This window comes from Pelodiscus sinensis, chromosome 17 (assembly GCF_052426305.1).
Source record: "Pelodiscus sinensis isolate ZL-2025 chromosome 17, ASM5242630v1, whole genome shotgun sequence".
Taxonomy (NCBI): domain Eukaryota; kingdom Metazoa; phylum Chordata; order Testudines; family Trionychidae; genus Pelodiscus; species Pelodiscus sinensis.
In genome coordinates, this window is record NC_143068.1 from 30,367,044 (window position 1) to 30,386,196 (window position 19,153).

The following is a 19,153-nucleotide window of genomic DNA, read 5'->3' on the forward strand; positions in this document are numbered from 1 at the left end:
TGGGCAGGTGAGCGCATATAGTCCTTAAGGGGATTGCTCCATACAACAAAAAATATGTCCACTTTCAAGATTGCAAGCCGGACACTTGCTACTTTATTTCACAGTCAGGGTGTGTCTAGACTACGGGATTTTGTTGACAGAAGTGACCTTTTGTCGACAAAACTACACCTGCGTCTACACTACTGCCGAGTTCTGTCGATATAACGTTGACAGAACTCGGCAGTTTTGTCGATGGCAGTAAACCTCGTTCTACAAGGAATAACGCCTTTTGTCGACAGTTCTGTCGACAGAAGGTGTTATTGCATCTACACTGTCCTTCGCGTCTACGCTCTCATGTCGACAAAGCGGCTTGCTTTGTCGACAGAACTTGCCTCTGTCGACAAAAGCCTGTAGTCTAGACGTACCCTCAGAGTCTGGGGGAAGGGGAGGGTGTTCAGACTCCTACTGACTAAGTAGGAAGCATGGGAGGAGTGGCAAATGACTGCATAGTCCTTAATACTCTGAGCCCTTGTCTACACTAGGACTTTATTTCGAAATAATGCCCCCCCTACAAAGTCGAATGTATAGGCGGAGTGTCCACACCACCAAGCCTGATATTTCAAAATCATTCAAAATCTGTACTCCTGCTTTTCATCAGGAGTACCGCTAATTCTGAAATAGTTATTTCAAAATAGCGGTAGTGAGGATGCTCCGGTGCCACTATTTCGAAATAATTACTCCGCAGAGTCATTCAAACTAATTACTTCCGGGGCTCTAAGTCGAGGTAGCACATCCACATTAACAGAGCCTGCCTCGGACTAATTTTGAGGCTTCTCCGTAGTGTGGACACGCTAGTTCAAATGTATTAAATCAGGAATTAAGTCAAAATTACTAATTTTGAAATAGTTTCCTAGTGCAGACTTGGCCTGAGTAATTCCATTAGCCCTACCATGACCATGACCTACCTACTAGGACCCTACCATGACCACTCCCTGACTTGCATGTGAGTTTTTTGAAGCAGTGAGGTTCTATTTTTAGATATCGACCAGCTGTCAGTCCCCAATCAAACGCCTAAGACTTATCCTGAGGCCACAGACCAATCCCTTCCCCTTCCTGCCTTGCTTTCCCCATTGGCAAAACAGGGATAAAAATCACACACGACAACTAGGGTGGTGTGAGAATCGGCGACGCTGCTTAGCAAATGCTGAGTGCTAGGTATTATTAGGAATATTATGTTTTTAAAACCCTTGTTTTAGTCACATACCCCTGACCTATTAAATCCAAAGGAAGTGCTTATCTGGCATGTCCAATATCAAAGTCCTAATGAACCCGTTTTAAATTTAGCAACAGCTGCTTACACTGCTCTCTCAGGGCACGAACGCTCCTGACAGCACTTGCGTATAGATCACAATTTGCTAAGCAAAGAAGGCTTTTCCGCAGCTAGGTTTGAGGTTTATTTTGAGGTTTGGGGGAAGTAAATTAACATCAGTTATGGGGCGATCTCTGGCTGATAGGCCATTGCATGGTAAGATTTTTTTTATCAAGACAATCCTTGAAAGGGCCAAAAAGAAAGCCGGAAATGTCTTTTGTATAGTGAGCACCCCCCCCGTGTTACGCCGAATTCAAGCCTCCAAATCAGCCGTGAGGTTTGGCAGTGTTGGCTTTACCCCTTTCACAGGGCCACAGCTGCGACCGGTTTCCCTAAAAGAGTTGCTGTATTGAGAACAAAGTTGCTTTCCTCTCCCTGAGCCATCTAACAGGCTGGGTTCAGGAATGAATGCCTCATTTATCTCCTTCCAAAGCTTTGAGGTTTCACCTGGTGCACAAGGGGCTTCTTCTACTCAGCCTGCATCTTAGAGAAAGAGCCTTTTAAACCAGAGATGGGCTTCACCCAGCTCCCCAGACCCAAGCATCCCCCAACAAAGGGTCGTGGGGAAAGAAAGTATTTGAAGGAAGGACATGGATCGGGATCCAAATTTTACAGCTGGAGGCAGTCTCTCCTTTTATATGTGGTGTCTGGGATTCATGATGGCCAGGCATTTCTGCTAATTCCCGCTGGCCATGTGGATTTCATCTTTTTATAGGGCAGGGAAAGGCAGGTAATAGGATTTGCTAATGGTGCTCTCTACAGTCCAAAACGGGGTAAGATTTCTAGGCGGCTTCCTTCCCTGCGAGGCCCTGGCAAGGTTACCCTGCCTGCTCACCTTGTTGTGTCTGCTGTGTAGGCTTTTTGCTGTCTCACAACTGCTGAGCTTTTCTCCGCAGGTCCACCTTTGATTCAGCAGCTTGCCCCGGAACTCATTTTCTGAAGGGTTAAGAGAAATACAGTGTCAGGGAACAAAACAAAATCCTGTAGCCACTGGCCACACCACTTCAGCAGCGCCATCAAGACTAAGCAAGAGGAAGTCTAATGATTATTTGTACAGTGGGAGCATCCAGAAGCCCAGTCACTGGGCTGGAGCCCACTGTGCTAGGTGTGGGACATACATAGAACATAGTATCAGAGAGGTAGCCGTGTTAGTCTGAATCTGCAAAAGCGGCGAGGAGACCTGTGGCACCTTATAGACTAACTGAAGTGTTGGAACATAAGCTTCTGACATGCATCTGACGAAGTGGGTCTTTGCCCACGAAAGCTTATGCTCCAACACTTCGGTTAGTCTATAAGGTGCCACCGGACTCCTCACCACTTTTACATAGAACATAAAGATGGCTTCTGCCTTTAAGGGCTTATGCTACTGGCTTCTAGCACCAAGACACTACAGCTATGTCTACACTGGCGGCTTCTTGTGCAAGAACATCTTGTGCAAGGGTTCTTGTGCAAGAACTCTTGCTCAAGAACACGTCCAGACTGCTATGTGCGAGATGTGCTTTTGCGCAAGAGTGTCCATGGCAGTGTGGACACTCTCTTGTACAAGAAAGCTCTGATGGCCATTTTAGCCATAGGGTTTTCTTGCACAAAAAACCCCTGCCACGTGTCCACACTGCCCTCTTGCACAAGAGCTCTTGCACAAGAGAGCTTACACCTGTTAGAAAAGAGCGTAGCTCTTGTGCAGGAAGCCTTCTCTTCCCATGCTTTACTGTAAATCTTCTTGCGCAAGAGTGAGTGGGCAGCGTGGATGCTCGGCAGAAGAACGTTCGTTCTTGCGCAATAAACCGCCAGTGTAGACATAGCCCTGGTATATCCTTTTGGTACTCGTCAATTGGATCATCCCAGAACTGGTCATGGAGGATTTCCAACCCTGTGACTACAGCTTAGTCAGAAACACCTGGCAGAGGGAGAAAACCAAACCGCTAAAGAACGGTAGGCCAGCCTGCTACAATTGCCTCAGAATTTCACCACCCATGACAGGATGAAAAAAAATATGTTTTACCTGCCCACCAAAAAAAAATTAATTTTCTTGTGATGGGATGGTGGGCAAAGATGAGGTGGGAAATAATATTTTACATGCTGCTATCGCCTGGTCTCACCCATTTCATTACACGCATTAGAGCCACCTCTGAGTGACTTGAAGGTGTGTTGTGGTCAATGGTTCAGCATTAGTAAAAGTTTGGATGGAACATTTAGCCTCCTCCAAAGCATTGTGGTTAAGAGTCGGACTCTGAGTTCTCCTCTCAGGAGGAGAGCGGTCCTGTCATGGAGGGACCCCCGGGCACATGGATTGGCATGGAAGGAGAGGTGAGGCCTGAAATGACTCAGTCCCTCCGCCTTCTGAATCCACAGAGGCCCTGGTGGGCCTGGTATCTGTGCCAGGGGAAGGGCGGAGTCCAGGTGGATACAGATGGCTCTGTGGAGCTTGGTCAGAAGAGATATGTCACCCGGGAGTGTCTGATCCTCATCACCGAGCCCGCCACCACTGGGAGCCAGCCCTAGGGGGCGGTCATCAGCAGTGCTGATGGCCTTGATTTCTAGGGATACTGGAAGAGCCATTGGGCTTGTGGGTAGGTCTAGGGGCATCCCATCCACCAGTGGGGACAGCCGAGCGGATACTCTGCAAGAGGCTCCTTATCAGGATTTGCTGGCCCAGAGCCCACCATTCCCTTCCGCAAAGGGGAGACCAGCCCTGCCTTCTCACCGAAGTTCCTGCTAAGCCGCGTGGCTGCACAGCTTCCCATTAAGCCCTACGCGGGGGTTCAGGGCTGCTGTGGGGAGAGGGGCCCCTGTGCTGGGGCCAGCTGGGAGAGGCGGTTCCTCCCAGTCCAGGGATGTGGCCAGCGTAATAGATCCGGCTCCACGGGGCTCCACATACCACAGTCTCCTGCCCCTCTCAGGTGCTCCAGGACAGGCAGGCAGCCTGCCTTAGAGCTGCTCATCAGGAGCTGCCCAGGTAAGCCTGAACCCAAAGCCACCTCCTGTGCCCCAAACCTCTCATCCCCAGCCCCACCCTGAAGCCCATCTGGCCAGTGCAAAGACTGCACCCCCTCCTGTACCCCAACTCCCAGTCCTGAGTCCCTCCCCAAACCTGGAGCCCAGTCTCACGTCCCAAACTCCCCTTGGCCTACCCCAGAGACCTCACTGCCTCCTGCACCCCAACACCTGACTTCAATTGTCAGCCGCCTCCTGCATTCCAAATCCCTTCACCCCACCACCAGCCTGGAGCTCCCTCCTGCCCCCCAAACCCTTCATTTCCAGAGCTAACCCTATGCCCAGCCCTGACACCCTCATCCCAGGCCCCATCCCAGAGCGCCCCCTCCAGCCAGAGCCCTCACACCCCTGCACCCTATCCCACTGCCCCATATCAAAGCCCCCTTCCACACTCAGAACTCCTTTGCCTCCTCCCCTGCCCCCACCACAGGAATTGGGTTATGTGCACAAATATTAAGGGGTCACATGGACTAATGTGGAGTTGATGTGTGACAACAAAATTCATTCCGCTCAGGGATGGGAAATATTACAGGGAACACTGCTTCTCACTCTGGTAAAATTCTCGTGGAAGTAAGTCAGAGGGAGTTTTGCATGAATAAAGACCGAATAAGGCTATCAAGATGTGGTCCTAAGGATGATCCATCAGGTCCAGAAATATAAGAGTTCCTAGTCCTGAACCTGCAGCCAAACTTGGACTAAACTTTGACTGTTCCAAAATTCAGCCCTGGGGTTTCTACGGTGTTTTGGTGCCTTTCTTCTGTAACTTCCAAGTAGGTACTGACCCACCCAACTCCAGGGGGACATTCTTACAGCATTTCAACTGACCGAAAGTAGGGCAGGGCTGAAATTAAGAATGTTTTTGGCCAAAGTTTTGCAAAAATATTGACCCTGATTGTGGGGAAAACATTCAAAAGTTAGAAGTTTTCAACCGGTACTGCTAGAAACCATGTGAGATAAACCAATGTCATGAAAGTCCGCCTCCATCTAGAGGTGAGCACTCTTGAGGGAAAGAGCTTAAATTCAATCCCAAGTCTGAGCATTTGAGGTTCACCCCTCAGTGGGGAGATAGCTTTGCTATTATTTCTATTGCAGCAGCATCCGGAGGCCTCAGTCCTGGAGGAGCCTATTGTGCTAGGTTCTGAACAGAGAACGAAAAGTCGGTTTCTGCCCCCAGAGATTGTCTAACCTAAGTACATTGGGCAGAGAACACTATGCTCCTGCTAATCTTTTCAGTGGTGAATTCCACATGTGGAGACCAGCTTCCAGGACTGGGAGATGGTACATCGAGAGGATGCGTCCTACATCAGGCTGGGAGATGTAGCGATGACTTTTATGGTGAGACTGCGGACACCATGCACCAAACGGTCTGTGGTACGGAAGAACGTCTGAATTCCTCTCTGGTCTTTGAGCCCCTTCAGCCCGACACAGATCCCATTGAATTTTTCATCCTGCTCCTACATTTGCACCTCTGAGCAGAGGACAAGCCCATCAACCGGACATTGTGAAGAGCTCTATGGTGTCTCTATTCTCACCACAGGTTTCCATGACAACCATCTTTTACAAGACCAGCCTCTCGGGAGCGGGTCGTTAATCCAACCCACTCTAACCACACACAGCCCAGGGCTTTCAAGGGGAAGTTTCCGGCAGACACAGCCGCTTTGGAGGGAGGGAGGACAAAGCTCACCATCTGAAGAGAGGAAAGCCGGCGGCCTCCTGCTTGAATAGGTAAGGCCCAGCTCATCACTGACCCTTGCATCACCTTTGGAAGAGCAGTGGCTTTGTGCGCTCACCTAGCGTCAGCCTCCTGGCCCTTACTGGTGCTCTGGAAGAGGAGAACCCATGACCCCATGCCTGTAGGCATACCCCCAACCCAGGAGCACCAGACTCTCCCCTAAAGTTTGGGGTAGGGGGTCCATCCGCACCTGAACCATGGCCCTGGCTTCTGTTTCACCCTTTCTCCCCTGCCACCCAATGCCTCACTTACCCCATCCACACCAAAGCTGGTGCTTCCCCCCCACCCCCCACTTTACTAAAAAAGCTCAGGTTGGTGCATGACATCCCTGCATCTTAGCACTAGAGCCTTTCAACAGCCTGCCTGCCTGTGGTGGAGCTGAGCCATCATCTGGGCTTCCATTTTCATTTAGCTTAGTGCCTGGGCTTCCTCCTTGTTTCGGCCTCAGTGTAGAGCAACTTTGGTTCTTAGGAGGGACTCACAACATGGACTAAACAGGGATAGCACGTGTCCGCCTTCCCCTCACACTGCTGTGCCAACACAACATCTCCCAAGTTCAGGCTTGCTGTGCCCATAATATTCCATTCTTGGCTTGGATCCCTCTCACAACTCTGCCACTGAACCTCTGTTGGAACCTGCTATCTCTTGGCTTCTCCGGTCCTAGAATAGTCATTCCCAGTTCTTCTCTGCCCCGAGCTGCAGCTATTGGAGTCATCAGCTGCACCTGCCATGCCATCAAGAGTGATCTCATAGCCCAGACTGGATTGGACAGGAAGGCAGCGATCGAAACATGCTATTAGTACCATCAAGTCCATTGGGAAAAGGGAGCATGTAATTTTTCCAGCACACCCCATATCAAATATGATGATATAAGCAAGGATCAAATGTACAACAGCCTCTATGCTACAGACAGCAGAATTTAACTTCCTTTTTGTCGACAGCAGCAAAGTGTTTTTGTTGTTTTGTTTTTTTGTCATGCTATTATAAACCCAGGGAAACAATCCTTCATCTGCCCTTCCCCAACACAAAGAACAAACAAAAGGCATTTCACCAGGATCCGTTACATTTGCTTTGCACACTTGTGGGTTTCTGAACTTGAAGGGCTGTGATCTGTGCCCTTCTTGGACTTTTCAGCTTAGAAAAGAGAGGAGAGGAAGGGAGGATATGATAGAGGTCTATAAAATCATGACTGGTGTGGAGAGAGTAAATATGGAAAAGATATTTACTTGTTGCCATAACATCAGGACTAAGGGTCACCAGATGGAATTAATAGGTAGCAGGTTTAAAAGCAAACAAAAGGATGTTTTTCTTCAAACAATGCAGAGTCAACCTATGGAACTCCTTGCCAGAGGATGTTGTGAAGACCAGGACTCTAAGGGTGTATCTAAACTACATGGCTCCGTCGATGGAGCCATGTAGATTTGTTTGTTCAGCAGAGGGAAATGAAGCCACGATTTAAATAACCGTGGCTTCATTTAAATTTAAATGGCTGCCCCGCTCTACCAATCAGCTGTTTGTCGGCAGATCGGGGCAGTCCGGATGCTCCCCTGTTGACATGAAAGCCCTTTATCGACCTTCCTGGTAAACCTCATCCTATGAGGCATAATGGGGAGGTCGATAAAGGGCTTTCAGGTTGGCGCGGGAGTGTCCAGACTAGCGCGCTGAGCCGACAAACATCTGATCAGCTGTTTGTCGGCTCAGCGCGGCAGCCATTTAAATTTAAATGAAGCCGCGATTATTTAAATCAAGGCTTCATTTCCCTCTGCCGATCAGCCTAATCTACATGGCTCCATCGACGGAGCCATGTAGTTTAGACACACCCTAAGGGTACATCTACACTGCAATACCAGAGTATCCTGAAAGAGCTATCCTGTGTCTCAACGGCAAGCCTGTTATATCAAGCTCGCTATTCCTATGTCCCTGTAAACCTCATTCTATAAGGAGTAAGGGATGTTTCAGAATGGCAGGTTATTTCAGAATTTGGTGCTGTGTAGGCAGCACCAAATGACAAAATAAGCTATGTCAAAATAACATTGAAATAAATGCAATTTGCGTAGCTCAAATTGCATCTCTTATTTTGAGTGACAGTGCAGTGTTCAAAAAAGAACTAAGGGTATGTCTACACTACCCTCCTAGTTCGAACTAGGAGGGTAATGTATGCATACCGCTCTTGCTAATGAAGCCCGGGATTTGAATTTCCCGGGCTTCATTAGCATAAGCGGGGAGCCGCCATTTTTATATCCCTGCTGCTTCGAAGCCCGTGTAGCGCAGCTACACGGGGCTCGAACTAGGTAGTTCGGACTAGGGTGCCTATTCCGAACTACCGGTACACCTCGTTTCACGAGGAGTAACGGTAGTTCGGAATAGGACCCTAGTCCGAACTACCTAGTTCGAGCCCCGTGTAGCCGCGCTACACGGGGTTCGAAGCAGCGGCGATTTAAAAATGGCCGCTCCCCGCTTAAGCTAATGAAGCCCGGGAAACCCAAATCCCGGGCTTCATTAGCAAGTGCGGTATGCATACATTACCCCGCTAGTTCGAACTAGCGGGGTAGTGTAGACATACCCTCAGAGAGTTCAAAAAAGAACAAGAGAAATTCATGGAGGAGAGGTCCCTCAACGGTTATTAGCCAGGATGGGTGGGGTGTCCTTAGCCTCTGTTTGAGAGGAATGGGGGACAGGAGATTGATCACTGGATGATTCCCTTTTCTGTTCATTCCTTCTGGGGCACCTGGCATTGGCCACTGTCGGCAGACAGGATACTGGACTAGATGGACCTTTGGTCTTCCCCTGATGGCCGGGGAAGAACTAATGGGACATGTTGTATTTGTTATTGCCACGTTCTCTGGGCCTGGTCATTTCTATTATTGGAGGTGTTATTAAGCCCCCATCCTGCTTTGCAGAATCCAAGAAGAGAGGAGCAGAGAAAGGGAGAGATGGCGCATGTAGGGCGAACACAGAGCTGAAAGCAGAAAAACCCACAGTGGGACAGTGAAGGGAGAGGGAAAGATATAAACAAAAAATCAAAGGCAAAAGTTCAATGAAAACTAAATGGAAATCAGACACTATCTATAGGGCACCCAGATGTTCCAGCCTCCTGCGGAGGGGTAGCATGTGTCTGCCTCCACCTCACGCTGACTGTTCTTTAACTATGAGCATGTGTTTTAAACTAACAGACCTGCTTTGGGGAAAAGGGGCTTTAAGGTACAGAAGAAAGGTTCACAGACTCAAACCACTGTTGCAAGTCTTCTGTGCAGTGTGACGTGGGGTTTGCAAAAGCCTCAGAGATGGTCTATGTCTAGACTGCAGGTTTCTTTCGGAAGAAGCTTTTGCAGAAGAAATCTTCCAATAAAACTTCTTCCAAAACAAAGCGCCCACACTGCGAAAGCTCATCGAAAAAGCCATCTGCTTTTTCGACAGATAGCATCCACACTGAATGGACGCTCTCTTGCATGTAAGCTGTGATTACTGTGGATGGAATGGCCACCAGGGCACCTGTGCTTTTTCCTCTTCTTCCAAAAGAACTCCCTCTTCCCCATCCACACACGCCTTTTTGCAAAAGAGCTCTTTCGGAAAAAGACTTTCTCCACGAGGATTACCAATGCTGGAAAAACCCTTCTGTTCTTTTGATTTTTGTGTCAAAAGAACATGATTGCAGTGTGGATGTAATTGAAATTTTTTTGGAAAAAATCGCCATTTTTCCAGAAAAAGCCTCTGTAGTGTAGACATACCCTTTGAGACATCCGTAAGGAGGAAAACGCATAGCTCCCACCCCACAGAGGCCTGATTTGCTCCTAGGTGGCCAAATTGTAGAGTAGAAATGACAACTGTCACCTTAGGTGACTGCCTTGGTGAATCTGACCCCCTCATGCCACAATTCCTGGTCCACTGGCCAGTTACTGATGCTCACAGGTGACACTATCCTCACCTACTCATACTTTGGATCATGTCATGGAGCAGTAGCAGGGGAGGGACTAGGAAATGTGTGTTAGTAAAAACAGCCACCCTGGCAGCCCAAGTGTCCCCATCCTGAATCTAGTTAGCCAGGACAACTTTGTTAACACAGGAATCATATTGCCTTTATCTCTGCTGCTCACATGCAGCTTGCACCCTCCCTCATAGAATCATAGAACACTAGAACTGGGAGGGACCTCGAGAGGTCATCAAGTCCAGTCCCCTGCCCTCATGGCAGGACCCAGCACCATCTAGACCATCCCTGATAGAGGTTGGTCTAACCTGCTCTTAAATATCTCCACTGATGGAGATTCCACAATCTCCCTTGGCAATTTATTCCAGTGTTTCATCACCCCGACAGGTAGGAAGTTTTTCCTAATATCCAACCTAAACCTCCTTCGCTGCAGTTTAAGCCCATTGCTTCTTGTCCTATGCCCACAGGCCAAGAAGAACAATTTTTCTCCCTCCTTCTTGTGACACCCTTTTAGAAACCTCACCCCCTAACCCTGGCCACAGCTCAGGTGGTTACAGTTGCAAGGTGTGGAGTGAGGGTCTTTCTATGCCTAGTACATTTCCCAGACAGCCCCCCCGCCCACCCCTCAAGGTGGGGTAGCTGTTTGCACTCTGGAGAAGGATGAGCTCCAGAGACTGTCTGGCAGACTAAGGTGGGTTGGAGTCAGATGCAGTGTCTGAGCCTTGTCACCCTTCTTCCACTTTGCCACAGCTCTGCACTCAGTCGAGCTGCCTTTGAGTCGGACCGGACGGAATCACCCTGGGCTACGTCTAGACTGGCATGATTTTCCAGAAATGCTTTTAACGGAAAAGTTTTCCATTAAAGGCATTTTCTGAAAAGCGCATCTAGATTGGCAGGACGCTTTTCCGCAAAAGCACTGTCTACACTGGTCCTTTTGCGCAAAAGTTTTTCGGAAAAAGACTTTTGCCCGAATGGGAGCAGCATAGTATTTCTGCAAAAGCAGTGACAATCTTACATGAGATCATCAGTGCTTTTGCGGAAATTCAAGCAGCCAGTGTAGACAGCTGGCAAGTTTTTCCGGAAAAAGTGGCAAGTCTAGACACAGCCCTTGTGTTTATAAACAAACCAACCAACCAGCTCTGTTCCATCATGCTCTAAGATGGGGTGGGGAACCCAAGGCCCGGGGGCAGGATGTGGTCCCTGGCTTGTCTGTTCCTGCCCCCCGCTGTCTCCCTGTGAGGCTGGAGCACACAAAATCTACTAGCCCAGGCCTCCATAGGCTCTGATGTGTGAGGGAAATCGGGGGGAGTAGGAGGGGCCACATTAGTGAGGGTTATTTTCTTTATTTTGCATCTCACCTGGGTGTGGCCCCCAACTGATTTTTCTGTGAGTCACTGGCCCCTGAGCCAAAAAAGGTTCCCCAGCTCTGATCTAAGCCATTCCTGTGACCCTGCTTGGTGTTTAATTGGCAGTGTTGCCTGTGCAAGTCCCAGGGCAGAATTTGGTCTACTGTATTTTGAACCGTGGCCATCGAATTTTTAAAAAAACAAAATACAGATGAAGCATTGCCCAGGAATTCCCCTGCTAATCCAATTCCCTGAGATGTCCTCAAAAGCTAAAACAGCAACACTCCCCCTTTGAAAGGCACAAGAAAGTATTTGGTTTCGCCCCAGATTTTAGAAAAAATGTAGAATAAGCAAACGGTCTAGACTGCCGTGAGCCAAACATGCTGAAAAGCTGCGCAGAGAACTCCAGGGTGCAACCCGCCGAAGTGCACTGAGACAGGGCTGACTTTTTTAGCCGACGTCTCCCTGGGACGACGGGAAATGCTGAGCTGAAGAAGTTAGTTGCCAAGTGGCACGGAGATTCTGCGACGTACGCAACTGCCCCCTGACATTTTACCCTCATCGTTTATGCCCTGATCTGCAGAGCTCACACAATTCCAGATAAAACCAGCGGCTCCTCTGGTGCTTAGAGTCAGGGGGGCTGGAACCAGGCAGATTCTTATCTGCAACACAGAGAACTAGTTTCCCCATCCTGCTTCGTGCCCCCTTCGGTCCTCTAGCACTGGGTAGGGCTGGGCTCTCCTTGGGAGCAGCATGCATCACCAAAATCTGCTTTTTCCTCCCGGGATGGGCTCATTTCCAAACCCTAGATCATGGCACTTCAAAAGACATTGATGGAGTCCAGATCTTGACCCACCCCCCAACTTCACAGTGTGGACTTCTCTCTAGGGGTATGTCTAGACTACAAGCCTCTTTCAAAAGAGGCTTTTTCGAAAGAATCTTTCAAAAAAGCCTCTTTCAAAAGAGAGCATCTAGACTACAGCCAGTACTTTCGAAAAAGCGAGCTGCTTTTTCGAAAGAGAGCACGCAGGCAGTCTGGATGCTCTCTTTCAAAAAAGCACAGCTCGCATTCAATAACTCCTTTTGAGCACTTTCAAAAAAAGGGAGTTATTCCTTGTAAAATGAGGTTTTCCGCGGTCGAAAAAACTGCTGCGTTCTTTCGATTTACTTTCGAAAGAAAACGGCAGCAGTCTAGATGCAGGGGAAGTTTTTTTGAAAAAAAGGCCACTTTAAAAAAAAAAACCTATAGTCTAGACACACTGTAGGATATAAAATTACATACACCAATCACAGCATAGGGCACATGGGTACAACAAGCATTAAGAATTTTTCATCTTTAAAAACAAAAGAAAAAGGTTGGATTATTCCACAGAGACATAGTTCACGCTTGTTCGACTAATCAAGCAAGATGGAATCTAATGTGGGATCTTTTATAGGCCATGAACTTTCCATGTTGCTTGGGTCACAAATTATATCACACTTTTTGCTTTGTTTTTAAAAAACAAGGTCATGATCACTCTTTACAATGTGATGGATCTCCAACCCCCATGCTTTATGAAGTGGACTTATGCTCATGAATGTGCCTAACTCCAAGCTGCTTTCAGCAAATTATTTCATGTAACCCATCAATCTTCATATCATGATCTGCTGGCTCTGTTTATCTTGCTTTGATGTATGTATTGTTTTTGTGTGTAACGTTAGACATGGAGCGGGGACTGCTTTGTGGGTTTTAAATGTCTGAAGGAGAGACATGGAAGGGGTTACCCTCCATGTCTTGATGAGCAACTGTTAAACAATCTTTTTTGTCTTTAAATTGGAGCAGTGGTTGGTAGGGAGTGGCCTCAATTCTTTAAAAAAGAATAAGGAAGCAGGGACCTGGGTCTTTTGGCTGGGCTGTACCTAAAGAAAGGAGCTGAAGACCTCAGGGTGGGGAGACAGCCCTGGTTTGGAGGGGCAGCTGGAAAAGCAGTTTTAGGGGGAATTTGAAAAGTTTGCACCGAGGATTCAGTGTAGAATTAGCCAAGCCTTTTTTTTTTTCTTTTGATTTGTAATCTACTTGTCTCTGCCTGTTCTCACGTATTACCACTTAAATCCTACTGCTCGGACCTAATTAAATTACTTTTATTTTCTATCAAACCCAGGGTAAATAATTACCACCTGGTGGGGGCAACCAGTGTGTATATACTTCCTTTCATTGCTAAAGGGAGCTTCCCCAGCTAATTCACTGGGGGTTTTGATCCCATTTGGGGACTGGTATGCCAGGAGGCTGGGCCCAAAACTGTACTCTCCTTGGACCTGAAGAAGTTAGGGTTGCCAGGTTTCCGGTTTTGAACCGGACAGTCCAGTATTTGAGCTTTCTGTTCAGGAAACAAACTGAGAAAATAGAAATGAGACAATAGAAATGTCCGGTATTTTCTAAATCAGATGGAATGTCGATTGTGATGTCATGCTAAGCGTGTCCGGTATTTTTGTTGAAACCATCTGGCAACCCTATAAGAAGTTCAATGTCTGTACTGCTTCTTGGGGGTGGGGGGGAGGGTGAAATCTCAGTCCGGGGCCTTGGGTGGGGGAGGTGGTGAGGAGCCCCAGAGAGCAGGAAGACAAGTGGTCTTATCAGCACCCTGGTGACACCCCCAAGGGGTCTTCTGTGACCTCACCCCATCACATACAGGTTCAGAAATGCCTATCAAAATGAAAGGTTTTACTTCCAAATACAAGTAGCAGCCCATCTGGAAATTGAGCTTCCTTTTAAGGATGTTATAAAATTCCATTTATAACACATTCTTGAGGGGAAAACGTTGTAAGGCACAGCTATAAAACAAAATTACATTATAGCCCTTTTCAAGACATGGTTTCAAGTCTGTGGCCATGGGCTAAGTGTGTCTGGTGGTTTAATAAATGATTGAAATTTTAAGACAATATTCTTAAGGGTGCAGTGTTAATGCTACTTCTCCACAACATTTTCGTCATCTCAGTGTTGCCACCTCCAAACATAATCAATTAGCTTCTCTCATCCCACAATAATCATGTAACTGGTTTTAAAGTCATGAGATTTTAGAAAAATACACCATTATTGTTTCTCTGCTGGCTGGATATTGAGCCTTTTGAAGTCCCATTTCTAAGCTTTTCTCTTCAACTAGATATGCTAAAATCTTTTTTTGGGGGGGGGGAAGGGGGGGAAGGAAAACTGAGAGTCTCACCTAATCATGTGATTCCATAAACTGGTGCATTAAGAGAAACCTTAGTGCTGGTTGGAAAATAACTCTCATGGAGCAATTGTCTGTCAGAATGCAGTTATTTTGACATCAGTAACATTTTGCAGAGTTACGCTCATTTCCCCAAAATGTCATGTGAGGACAAAAATTTCCAACATTAGACATTCTGGGAAGGAAACATTTCGATGTTTCCTTTCAAAGCTGCATAATAGTTTGTTTAGTCTATATTATAATATAGAATACAAAGTCAAAACTGAATGGAAATGTTTCCATTCAATTTGAAATGAAATTAAAAAAAATCCACCACCACTTCTGGTTTGCAGAGAAGTTTGAAGTGTTCATGTTTCATTTTTCATGGTTTTCCAGAGAATAGAATTTCCATCCTCCACACAGCTCTAGAAAATATCCTGACATAGTGAAATAGTGAGAATTGGTAGCACTTTGATATTTTCAAAGTGAAGGAAAAGTGCAGTGTCCTGTAAGACAGGCAGGTATCATCCATCCAGCCTAGGTTTCATTCTGCCCCCCATCACCAGAGCATCCAAGAGTTATCTGATCTGTCTCATTATTTACAGGTGTGAAAAAGGCAGCGAGGAGTTTAAATGACTTGACCAAGGCCACACAGAGAGTATAATTACATTATAGCAGGCCAATGCTCAAACCACTGAGCTATCCCTCCCCCCATTACAGCCCTTTTTCAAAACATGGTTTTAAGTCTGTGGCCATGGACTAAGTGTGTCTGGTGGTTTAATAAATGATCAAATGTCTAAGACAATATTCTTAAAGGTGCAGTGTTAATGCTACTTCTCCACAACATTTTCATCATCTCAGTGTTGCCAACCCCGAAATATGAAAACATCAATCAGCCTCTCTCATCACACAATAATCATGTAACCGGTTTTAAAGTCATGGGATTTTAGAAAAATACACCATTACAGTAAAACTCCAATAGTCCGGCATCCAATAGTCCGGCACTCCTGATAGTCCGGCATCAAAATGGCAAGAGCCTAGTGAGTGAGCTTCAGCAAAAAATGAGTCACAAGGTAACAGCGGCAGCAGCTGAACTGAGCAAAAAGGGTAAAAAAGGCTTAAAAAACCCTAAAACATTACAGTATACTGTGTACAGTATGTACAATAAAAAGGGTTAAGAACACTTTATATACAGTATATAATGTATACAGTATATATAACCAGCTTATAGTACCTCTTGATAGTCCGGCATATTTGATAATCTGGCACCACCTAGGTCCCATAGGTTCCGGATTATCGGAAACCTACTGTAGTACCTAAAAGTTTGTTACAAGGAGGAGGCCAAAAAATGATTCTCCTTCACCTCTGAGGATCAGACAAGGAGCAATACATTTAAACGACAGCCAGGGAGGCATTAGGAAAAACTTCCTGGCTATGTCTACACTGGCATGATCTTGCACAAAAACTCTTTTGCAGAAGAGTTCTTGTGCAAAAACTCTTCCAGAAGAGAGTGTCTACACTGGCATGTGCTTTTGCGCAAGAGCACCCATGCCAGTGTAGATGTTCTCTTGTGCAAGAAAGCTCTGATGGCCATTTTAACCATCCAGAAATATAATTTATGCTTTCATGTGCCGAAAGTGTCCGTCTGCTATGTTCATTGGACAAACATCTCAGACACTTCGCCAAAGGATTAATGCCCACAAAACAGATATCAGACAAGATCACAAAGAAAAAACAGTTTCTTGCCATTTTAACCAGAAAGGACACTCTCTCAATGACTTAACCACCTGCATTCTGCTACAAAGACCTTTTACATCTGCCCTTGAAAGGGAATCCTCTGAACTGTCATTCATGTTAAAATTCGACACTCTCCAAAAAGGAATGAACAAACACTCAAACTATCTTACCCATTACCAAGATAGCTTCCCCAATTATCACCTCTAATACCATTAACTCACAAACATCCCACTCTCCCCACCTCTAATATCATCAATTCACAGACACTTACCTTCCTTCCTTCCCCCCACCCCCCCTGCATCCCCCTCCTGTTCTGAAATGTGATTTGTCCTTTTCATACGTGTTCATTTTTTTAAATTGTATCCTTTGGTATATATGGTTGTGACTATTTTCTTCCACTATTTGATCTGAGGAAGTGGGTCTGGCCCACGAAAGCTCATCATCTAATAAACCATCTTGTTAGTCTTTAAAGTGCTACATTGTCCTGCATTTTGCTTCAGCTATCCCAGACTAACACGGCTACATTTCTATCACTATTTTAACCATAGGGCTTTCTTGCGCAAGAAATTCATGTTGCCTGTCTACACTGGCCTCTTCGAACTCTTGCACAAGAGGGCTTATTCCTGAGTGGGAGCATCATAGTTCTTGCCCAAGAAGCCCTGATTTCATACAGTAGAATGTCAGTTTACTTGCACAAGAACACGCGGCCAGTGTAGACAGGCAGCAAGTTTTTGCGCAAGAGCGGCTGCTTTTGCGCAAGTTCGCGCCATTGTAGACACAGCCCCTACCTATCAGAGTGGTTAAAACACTGGAATAAATTGCCTAGGGAGGTTGTGGAATCTCCATCACTAGAGATTTTTAAGAGCAAGTTAGACAGACATCTATCAGAGATGGTCTAAATGATGCTTGGTCCTGCCGTGAGTGCAGGAGTGTGGACTTGATGACCTCTAGAGTTCCTTTCAGTTCTAGGATTCATAGCATCACAGTTTTGGCACCAAGTTACCTTAAAGGAGGGGGGGGGGGAAGAAGGGGAAGGTGGACGACCAAGTTTCTTTTATTCACACAGACTCCAGAAAAAAAAATCAAAGGAAGGAAGAGGATGAGAGTTTCTCTCACTGCCACTCAAGGATGCTACTGTGGCAAAGAGAAACCTACGTGTGCATGGCTTGGAACACGGTGAGGAGTAATGTAAGGCTTCGGCCAAGCCATTCACACCCCAGTCTGGGTACCACACACACAGAGGCCTGGGTCAAGATCGGAAGCGGGAGTGAGGAGAACTAGGTCTCCTTCCCAAAGCTTCTCGTGAAGCCCTGCGAAGGTGACTGTAGGGGGTGCGAAAACTAGAGGTGAGCTAGACAGGGCTGGAACCTCGCTGCACGTGCAGAGCTCTCTACGCGATGCCTTACTTTTGTTTGCTGCACTCAGAGCAGGGATAGGCAAACATTTTTGCAGTGGGACTACTTCATGCATGCTAGTGCATGATGGCAGGCTGTCTCCAGCCCCCGAAAGGGGTGGTTCCCTCTAGGCACCCTGTGCCCAGGACTGGGGGAGGAGACTTCGCACGCTCCCCCTCCCCAGGCCAATTGGGGCATGGGGGCACATAAAATTTCTCGCTCCTCATTCCTGCCCTGCCAGGGGCGTGTAGCACCTAGAGGAAACTGCCAGCCATTTTGAATAATGAATGACTTTGCGCACTTCCCCCTCCCCCTCCAGGTCTGGATTGGCGTGGGGGCAGGGGAGCGGCAGGGAGGGCCACAGGCGGGATCAAACAGCTAGGCAGGCCGTATCTAGCCCGTGGGCCATATCTTGCCCACCCTTGATTCAGAGCCTGATCCACAGGCCCCTGACCTCAACAGGAGCCTTTCCTTTAATCCCAATGGGTTTTGGATTAGGCCCGCTTTGTACTTGCAGCCTTCGAGCCCTTCGTGGAAGGAACCATGTTACAAGGGTTCTCCAGGTCCGCCACACACGTGCTCCGGACACTGTTCTTTGGTAATGGGCAGACAGGCACGAGAATCATTTTGCGTTTAATTCCCATGGCCTTATGCCGATCCCCCCAGCAATTTTGTGCAGACATGGGAGGGGGGGGGGGGGGCGCTCTGCACTGGTAAAACAAAAAACCTTAAACCACCCCAACCACTATTGTATTCCACCCCAGCAGCAGCTGCATAACAGAAGTGGGCGAGTCTTTATTTGGGTGATCAACGACATCTACATGCACTGTGTGAATGCAAGCGTTGATTAAGAGCAGTTCTGGGGGGTTTCTTTCAAATCTTCCTCCCTCCCTCCCCTCTCTGGTTATTAATTCACCTTCCTGATATTGTATAAAAAAAAAAAAAAAGGAGAGAAGTTAAATGTTGTGAAAAAATTGCCACAAAGGAAAGCATTCAAAGCCCTTCCCCACCCAGAAAAGGCTGGCTCTCAGCAGGGTAATAGCCAGCTACCTGGAGAACATTAACAACCAGAATTTGTTTTACTGTGTGGTCAAAGCCACGGTAGAGCAAGGGCTTTTGTTCCTGGAGGTGCCGCTAATAATCCTTCCATCTCTGAGTCCAGGCTGCTGTCTGTTGGATCCTAACAGCACAACGGAGTCCCTCTCATCCAGCAGCCAGGGATGTCGTTAAATGAAACCCAGGCTGAATTGTGACTAATTTCCATGCTCCCGCTTAATCCCCACACGCAGGGAACAGAGATTTGCTTGAATTGATACGCTGCGAGCGTAGGTATCCGTTTAGCCTTCACAGCGATGCCTCAAAGTGCTCTCTCAAGGGAGCTGCATTAAAACCGCTGATGGCAAAACAAACAGACATGGCTGATCCAAGCGAACTTAGCCATTCTTCCCATTCCTGGCTCAGCGAATGTGGGGGTAAGCCCCTTTTTGCGGCT

The 19,153-nt window shown here is 47.2% G+C and overlaps 1 protein-coding gene across 8 annotated transcripts in view; it reads right to left on the reverse strand.

The window, feature by feature from the left end:
* Positions 1–19,153, reverse strand: part of MYT1 (myelin transcription factor 1) — a 141,388-nt gene that overhangs the window by 88,846 nt on the left and 33,389 nt on the right. For all 8 annotated transcript variants that reach the window (XM_075901026.2, XM_075901022.2, XM_075901027.2 and 5 more), the window contains exon 2: positions 2,184–2,284. In XM_075901026.2, the coding sequence (XP_075757141.2) occupies positions 2,184–2,284 (101 nt within the window). The remainder of the gene's footprint in view (positions 1–2,183; positions 2,285–19,153) is intronic.